Genomic DNA, 8938 nt, shown 5'->3' on the forward strand with positions numbered 1-8938 from the left:
TCTTTCATGATACTCTCGACCTCGTTTCCACGAACACATCTAAGATACGGTCCGACAATACATCGCTTATAAAGCTCATCGCGGATGAGGAAATATCGCGCACTTTGTGCTTTGAGCTTCCATGCTTGCCATCGATCTTCAGGAATAGTTCCATTAGAAATGTATTTGCTTATAGGGATTCGCCAATCCGTCTTTGATCCTGCATTGTGTTCATCTTCCGGTAAATGCTCGTCTAGGAGCTCATCATCTTGCTCGAGGACCTGCTCGAGGTTCTCCTCGTTGGATGCTCTAAGCTTTAACGGGAATGGGAATGCTGGGTTCTTTTATCCCGTTTAACCAATGGGTCTGGGGTGGAAGCGAGGGCGGCCAGGGCGTCGGCTGCTAAGTTTTCTCCACGCGGGATTTTATAGGGGCGGGTAAACGATGATGAAAACTGTTCTGTGAGAGATCGAACAACCCGAAGATATGCGTCCATCCGTTCGTTATTTGTATCGTAGTTTCCATGGAACTGGCTAGTGACGAGTTGCAAGTCGCTGAACGCTGCGAGCTCTTTTACGCCCAGGCCTTGTGCGAGTCGGAAGCCAGCTATTAAGGCCTCATATTCGGCTTCGTTATTTGAGGCCGTAAATCCGAGCCGAAAAGATTGCTCTATGACTTCTTTGATGGGGGAGATAAGTTGAATCCCGATCCCGCATCCTAGCCTAGATGACGCTCCGTACGCGTATAGCGACCATTTCGTCGGGTTATTCCCCTCGTGGTCTGTGCTGGCAGCGAGCTCGATTACAAAATCGGCGAGGACCTGTGCCTTGGCGCAAGTTCTGGGCCGGTACTCGATGCCGTAGTCGCTTAGTTCGATTGCCCATTAGGCCAATCTGCCGGACTGGCTAGGACTGTGGAGGATAGAGCGTATAGGTTGGGACGTCATTACCACGATTGTGTGCGATTGGAAATAAGGTCGTAGCTTTCGAGCGGACATTACGACTGCCAGGGCTAGCTTTTCCACGGCAGGGTATCATGTTTCGGCATCGACCAAGGTTTTGCTAACGTAGTAGACGGGTTTATGTCCTCCCTCGTGTTCTCCCACTAGCAGTCCGCTTACCGCGGAGTCGGAGACTGCAATGTAGAGGAAGAGGTGTTCCCCGTCCGCCGGCTTTGAGAGTACGGGAGGCTCGGAAAGGTATTTTTTTAATTCCTGGAACGCTTCCTCGCACCTGCCGTCCCATTCAAACTTCCGGTTGCCTTTTAGCATTTGGTAGAATGGGAGGCAGCGGTCCGTTGACCGCGCAATTAAGCGATTTAGGGCTGCGATCCGCCCTGTGAGTCTCTGCACTTCCCGGGTAGTTCTTGGGGAGGGCATTTCGAGGAAAGTGGTGATCTGCTGATACGCCCAAAATTCGAGGATCACTCAGCCGGACTAAAAAGGATAGAAACTCGCCAAGGTGCAAGGTGCAACAAAGGAGATTTGATGGATTGAGGGGTTGCACAGCAGTTGCGGAAGACTGCTGATATTCCCAACTCCAATCACTGCTAGATATGACACACTAGTCTAGCAAAAGGAGGTTGTTGCTTGGATATTACATACCAAGAAACAAAGAAATGTTCTAGACAAAGAACAAAGAGAAAAACTCATAAAATGAAAAGGAAAATTGATTGATGATTCTCAAATGAGATTACATCAGTTTATATAGAGATAGAAAACTTAGTCATAAAGCCAATTATTATTCTTGAAACTAAAACACAATAAAGATAGATAATTTAAAGAAGATTCAACTCTTGAACTTTGTCTTCCCAAGGTGTCCTTCCCAAGGTGAGTTGAACTCAATTTTCGTCACTCCTCTTTGACCACAAAACAAAGTGATTATTTTGGGCTTTCTTGGACTTGAATTAGGCTCAAAGTGGGCTGAACTTGATAGGTATCATCCCCAATATTTCTTCCCATGCTCTCTTTGGCCATAAGCTCTTGAATAAGCCCATTTAGTGCATTTCTTAGCCTCTTAGCTTTTGCTCTAGTCATTGGTCCTTCAGGTACAAACAATGATTCCTCCGCTACAAGCTCTTCGGATTCAAGCTCAGCTACAAGTTCCTCGGGTTCAAGCTCAGCTAAAAGCTCCTCCTCCCTAGCTCCATCCATGATCACATCATCCTCCTCCTCTTGAAAAGGATTTGACCGCAAATCTGGATCATCTGCCACAAATGGAGCCAAATCAGCAACATTAAAAATTGAACTCACTTTGTACTTACCTTGCAAGTCGAGTTTGTAAGCATTGTCACTGATTTTTGTCAAGACTTTGAATGGACCATCGACCCGTGGCATTAACTTAGACTCTCTTTCTGCTGGGAAACGTTCCTTTCTCAAGTGTATCCACACTAGATCTCCCTCTTTAAACACCAATTGACGTCTTCCTTTTTTTGCTTGCTTCTCATATTGCTTTGTCTTTGCTTCAATATTGAGTCGGGCTTTCTCATGAATCTGCTTAACAAGTTCAGCTTTGTTTTTCCCATCCATACGAACTCTTTCACTCAAAGGCAAAGGGATTAGATCCAAAGGCGTTAGAGGATTGAAACCATAGACAATTTGGAAAGGAGAATACTTAGTAGCAGTATGAACTGAATGATTATATGCAAACTCAACATGAGGCAAANTTCATTAAGCTCGGCCAGTAGAAATGCTCATAAACCACTTTGTGGGTCTTCTTTACTCCAAAATGTCCCATCAGTCCACCTNTTTCTTTTTAATGATAGCACACAAAAGAGTAGACAAAGTTCTATTCACTACTTCGGTTTGTCCGTCAGTTTGAGGATTGCAAGTAGTTGAAAACAACAGCTTAGTTCCTAACTTAGACCACAAAGTTTACCAGAAATAGCTTAANCTGATAATATTTTCCGTAAGCGACTTTAGAGCATTTTCTATAAATCTCTTTAAAATTCTGGTCAGTTGTATACAATTGCTTCATGAACTCAAAACCAATCAACTTAGTCTCAAGAGCTGAAAGAAGAACATACCTTTTAGACAAGGCATCAGCCACCACATTTTCCTTACCTTGTTTGTATTTTATGACGTAGGGAAATGTCTCAATGAATTCAACCCAACGAGCGTGCCTTTTGTTCAACTTTTGCTGGCCTTTGAGGTGCTTCAAGGATTGGTGATCTGTATGAATTACAAACTCCTTTGGCCAAAGATAATGTTGCCATGTTTGGAGTGCCCTAACCAAAGCGTATAGCTCTTGGTCATAAGTGGGGTAATTGAGTGTAGCTCCTCCCAATTTCTCACTGAAGTAGGCAATGGGTTTCTTTTCCTGCATCAACACAACACCAATACCCACTCCTGAGGCATCACATTCTATCTCAAAAGTTTTGGAGAAATCCGAAAGTGTAAGTAAAGGCGCTTGAGTTAACTTCCCTTTAAGTATCTGAAACGCCTCCTCCTGAGCTTGTTCCCACTTGAAACCAACATTCTTCTTGATTACCTCTGTGAGTGGAGCTGCTATTGTGCTGAAGTTCTGAACAAACCTCCGGTAGAACCCAGCTAGCCCATGAAAGCTCCTTACCTCTCCAACAGTTTTGGGGCTAGGCCAATCACGGATGGCCTTGATCTTTTCTTCATCCACCCTGAGTCCATCAGCACCTACAATAAAACCTAAGAAAACCACGTGATCTGTTCCAAAAGAGCACTTCTCAAGATTTCCAAATAACCTTTCTTTCCTAAGGACGTCTATGACAGATTTCAAATGCAGCTTATGTTCCTCACGGTTCTTGCTATAGATAAGAATGTCATCAAAATAGACAACAACAAAATGACCAATAAAAGATCGCAAGATATGATTCATCAAACGCATGAATGTACTAGGTGCATTAGTAAGGCCAAAAGGCATGACAAGCCACTCATACATTCCTAGCTTAGTTTTGAATGCAGTTTTCCATTCATCACCTTCTTTCATGCGAATTTGGTGATATCCACTTTTCANTTGAGACCATCAGCACCTACAATAAAACCTAAGAAAACCACGTGATCTGTTCCAAAAGAGCACTTCTTAAGATTTGCAAATAACCTTTCTTTCCTAAGGACGTCTAGGACAGATTTCAAATGCAGCTTATGTTCCTCACGGTTCTTGCTATAGATAAGAATGTCATCAAAGTAGACAACAACAAAATGACCAATAAAAGATCGCAAGATATGATTCATCAAACGCATGAATGTACTAGGTGCATTAGTAAGGCCAAAAGGCATGACAAGCCACTCATACAATCCTAGCTTAGTTTTGAATGCAGTCTTCCATTCATCACCTTCTTTCATGCGAATTTGGTGATATCCACTTTTCAAATCTATTTTTGAGAAAACAGAAGAACCATGCAATTCATCTAGGATGTCATCAAGACTAGGGATTAGATGCCTATACTTTACCGTAATATTGTTGATGGCACGGCAGTCTACACACATGCGCCAAGAGCCATCCTTCTTAGGCACAAGGAGAACATGTACAACCCATGGGCTTAGGCTCTCCCTGATGTAACTTTTTTCAAGAAGTTCTCCAATCTGCATTTGAATTTCCTTTGTTTCCAACGGATTAGTTCGATAAGCCGGCCGGTTTGGAAGTGACACACCTGGGACGAAATCAATTTGGTGTTCTATACCTCTTATTGGCGGCAAACCGTTAGGGTTTTCTTCTGGAAAGATATCTGAGAATTCCTGCAAAACATCTATCAAATAACTCGGGAGCTCCGGTGCAAGGTCAGAAAATGCTATTAGTGTTTCTTTATACACAAGCAAAAGCAATGGCTGTTGAGAGTACACAGATTTCCTTACTTGACTCTCTTTGACAAAGAAGTTAAAGTTCTTAGGAGATACCTCAGGTTTTGCTGGTTTAATTTCTTTGTCTCGGCTTTCTTTCAACCGGACCTGGTCTTGATGGATCTCCAACGGAGTTAAAGGAACCAGAATGATCTTCTTTCCTTTATGCTCAAAGGAATGCCGGTTTGTGTAGCCATCATGTATCACCCTCATGTCAAACTGCCAAGGTCGTCCTAGAAGAATATGGCTTGCATCCATGGGAAGGACATTGCACATGATCTCATCTTCATATCGGCCGATGGTAAGAGGAACCGTGACTTGCTCTCTGACATATTGTTCGCCCATTTCATTCAACCATTCCAGTTTAAAAGGTCGCGGATGAGGTCTTGTCTCAAGTCCAAGCTTCCTAACAAGAGTTTCACTAGCAACGTTAGTACAGCTTCCACCGTCAATGATCAAAGAACAAACTTTATCTTTAACTAAACATCTAGAGTGAAAGAGATTCTCCCTTTGTTCTCGGTGATTGGACTTAGGTTGAACGCTCAATGATCTCCTAGTGACCAGAAGTGTCCCTTGAGTTGGATATTCAAATTGCTCTTCCTCTTCGTCAAAGATTGGTCCCAGATCTTCCTCTTTTTCTTTATCGTCCTCGGACTCCACTTCACCGTTGTCTAGGAGGATCATTACCTTTTGATTCGGACATTTGTTGGCATAATGTCCAAGTCCTTGACATTTGAAACACCGAATATCCCTTGCCCGATTGTTGGTCTCGAATGCCTTTCCTATCTTAAGACGAGTAGGAGCATTAGTCTTAAAAACTGAATTTGATGGGGTTGAAGACTTACCTTTATCTTGATAACTTGGTTTTGGAGCAAAAGAAGGTTTAGAGAAACCCTTCCTCTTGGTTTGTTGTTCGATTAGAATCGCCTTGTGCAACATTCCCTCCAAGCTTTCATATTCTTGAAGCTCCATTCTGTCCTGAATGTCTCGATTGAGGCCGTCAAGGAATCTGGCCATGGTAGCTTCTAAGGTTTCATCTACGTCCGCCTTGATCATTAAGCTTTCCATTTCCTGGAAATAGTCCTCCACATATTTGGTTCCTTGAAGCAAGCGTCTGATTTTTTGGTGGAGATCTCTGTGGTAATGAGCCGGCACAAACCGTTTCCTCATCAAGATAGTGAGCTCATCCCATGAAGCTATTGGTCTTCCACCTGTCCTTCTCCTGTGAGTCAAAACTTGATCATATCAGTTAATAGCATAGCATACAAACTCAGTTGCTGCTAACCTAACCTTCTTGAGTTTAGAGAAATTTTGACATTCGAACACTAACTCTATTTTCCTTTCCCATTCTAGATAAACATCCGGATCATTTCTACCTTCAAAGGTTGGAATTTTAAGTTTTAAACCACCTAAATTGTCATTTCTTGTACCAAAAGGATTAACATCACCTTGATCATGGTTTTTATGACTTCGTCTAGGTCAGTTGATTGATCGATCATCTTCTTCATGGAACTCCTCTTCTTCAATTTCCTCTTCGGGCTGGTAAGTCCTCCTTGAACGTTCTCTCCTGGCTGCTGGTCTAGAACGGGTTTGTTGACTGTTCTGAATCTCGTCGAGCCTCTGGTGTAGTTTTTCTAGACCTGTATTCGTAAGGTTAGTAATAGTGTCATTCAATGCTCTCATTTGCAAGTTAGATAGCCCGGCGACAGAATTCCCTGGCCGATCTCGTTCTCCATCACTTTCCATGGTTTCCTCAAAACTTAAACATCAAAAGTTAGCAGATAAAAAATCCTCACAAAAGTGTTTCTCTCAATTTTTTTGGTAGGTCACTCAAGAGCTTTCTCNTATTTGGTTCCTTGAAGCAAGCGTCTGATTTTTTGGTGGAGATCTCTGTGGTAATGAGCCGGCACAAACCGTTTCCTCATCAAGATAGTGAGCTCATCCCATGAAGCTATTGGTCTTCCACCTGTCCTTCTCCTGTGAGTCAAAACTTGATCATATCAGTTAATAGCATAGCATACAAACTCAGTTGCTGCTAACCTAACCTTCTTGAGTTTAGAGAAATTTTGACATTCGAACACTAACTCTATTTTCCTTTCCCATTCTAGATAAACATCCGGATCATTTCTACCTTCAAAGGTTGGAATTTTAAGTTTTAAACCACCTAAATTGTCATTTCTTGTACCAAAAGGATTAACATCACCTTGATCATGGTTTTTATGACTTCGTCTAGGTCAGTTGATTGATCGATCATCTTCTTCATGGAACTCCTCTTCTTCAATTTCCTCTTCGGGCTGGTAAGTCCTCCTTGAACGTTCTCTCCTGGCTGCTGGTCTAGAACGGGTTTGTTGACTGTTCTGAATCTCGTCGAGCCTCTGGTGTAGTTTTTCTAGACCTGTATTCGTAAGGTTAGTAATAGTGTCATTCAATGCTCTCATTTGCAAGTTAGATAGCCCGGCGACAGAATTCCCTGGCCGATCTCGTTCTCCATCACTTTCCATGGTTTCCTCAAAACTTAAACATCAAAAGTTAGCAGATAAAAAATCCTCACAAAAGTGTTTCTCTCAATTTTTTTGGTAGGTCACTCAAGAGCTTTCTCTCTAAGTTCTAAGAGAACAAATCCAAGCAACTCAATGGAATTCCCAAGCAACAAGGGAAGAAGGAAGATAGAAAGACAAGAGGATTTTTGTGAAATCTGTTTTAACCACTCCAAGAAGATGAACAGACAAGTACCGGTTGAGTGGCTCTGATACCACTTGATACGCCCAAAATTCGAGGATCACTCACCCGGACTAAAAAGGATAGAAACTCGCAAGATGCAAGGTGCAACAAGGAGGATTTGATGGATTGAGGGGTCGCACAGCAGTTGCGGAAGGCTGCTGATANTTATGACTTCGTCTAGGTCAGTTGATTGATCGATCATCTTCTTCATGGAACTCCTCTTCTTCAATTTCCTCTTCGGGCTGGTAAGTCCTCCTTGAACGTTCTCTCCTGGCTGCTGGTCTAGAACGGGTTTGTTGACTGTTCTGAATCTCGTCGAGCCTCTGGTGTAGTTTTTCTAGACCTGTATTCGTAAGGTTAGTAATAGTGTCATTCAATGCTCTCATTTGCAAGTTAGATAGCCCGGCGACAGAATTCCCTGGCCGATCTCGTTCTCCATCACTTTCCATGGTTTCCTCAAAACTTAAACATCAAAAGTTAGCAGATAAAAAATCCTCACAAAAGTGTTTCTCTCAATTTTTTTGGTAGGTCACTCAAGAGCTTTCTCTCTAAGTTCTAAGAGAACAAATCCAAGCAACTCAATGGAATTCCCAAGCAACAAGGGAAGAAGGAAGATAGAAAGACAAGAGGATTTTTGTGAAATCTGTTTTAACCACTCCAAGAAGATGAACAGACAAGTACCGGTTGAGTGGCTCTGATACCACTTGATACGCCCAAAATTCGAGGATCACTCACCCGGACTAAAAAGGATAGAAACTCGCAAGATGCAAGGTGCAACAAGGAGGATTTGATGGATTGAGGGGTCGCACAGCAGTTGCGGAAGGCTGCTGATATTCCCAACTCCAATCACTGCTAGATATGACACACTAGTCCAGCAAAAGGAGGCTGTTGCTTGGATATTACACACCAAGAAACAAAGAAATGTTCTAGACAAAGAACAAAGAGATGACTTAAAATGAAAAAGAAAATTGGTTGATGATTCTCAAATGAGATTACATGAGTTTATATAGAGACAGAAAACTTGGTCACAAAGCCAATTATTATTCTTGAAATTAAAACACAATAAAGATAGATAATTTAAAGAAGATTCAACTCTTGAACTTTGTCTTCCCAAGGTGTCCTTCCCAAGGTGAGTTGAACTCAATTTTCGTTACTCCTCTTTGACCACAAAACAAAGTGATTATTTTGGGTTTTCTTGGACTTGAATTAGGCTCAAAGTGGGCTGGACTTGATAGATATCGTCCCCAATAGTTGTTCTCATGCTCTCTTTGGCCATAAGCTCTTGAATAAGCTCATTTAGTGCATTTCTTAGCCTCTTAGATTTTGCTCTAGTCATTGGTCCTTCAGGTACAAGCAATGATTCCTCCGCTACAAGCTCCTCGGGTTCAAGCGCAGCTACAAGTTCCTCGGGTTCAAGCTCAGCTAAAA

At 42.3% G+C, this 8938-nt stretch overlaps 1 protein-coding gene across 1 annotated transcript; it reads right to left on the minus strand.

Annotated features, from left to right (window-relative positions):
- Positions 2838-7290, minus strand: LOC104763026. The gene is made up of 6 exons (XM_010486447.1): positions 7058-7290; positions 6704-6766; positions 6303-6548; positions 4398-6011; positions 4050-4112; positions 2838-3957 (listed from the first exon to the last, which is right to left on the minus strand). Exons 1-6 carry the CDS (start codon positions 7288-7290, stop codon positions 2838-2840), a joined length of 3339 nt encoding a protein of 1112 aa, XP_010484749.1.

Source organism: Camelina sativa, chromosome 18 (genome assembly GCF_000633955.1).
Source record: "Camelina sativa cultivar DH55 chromosome 18, Cs, whole genome shotgun sequence".
Classification (NCBI taxonomy): Eukaryota; Viridiplantae; Streptophyta; class Magnoliopsida; order Brassicales; family Brassicaceae; genus Camelina; species Camelina sativa.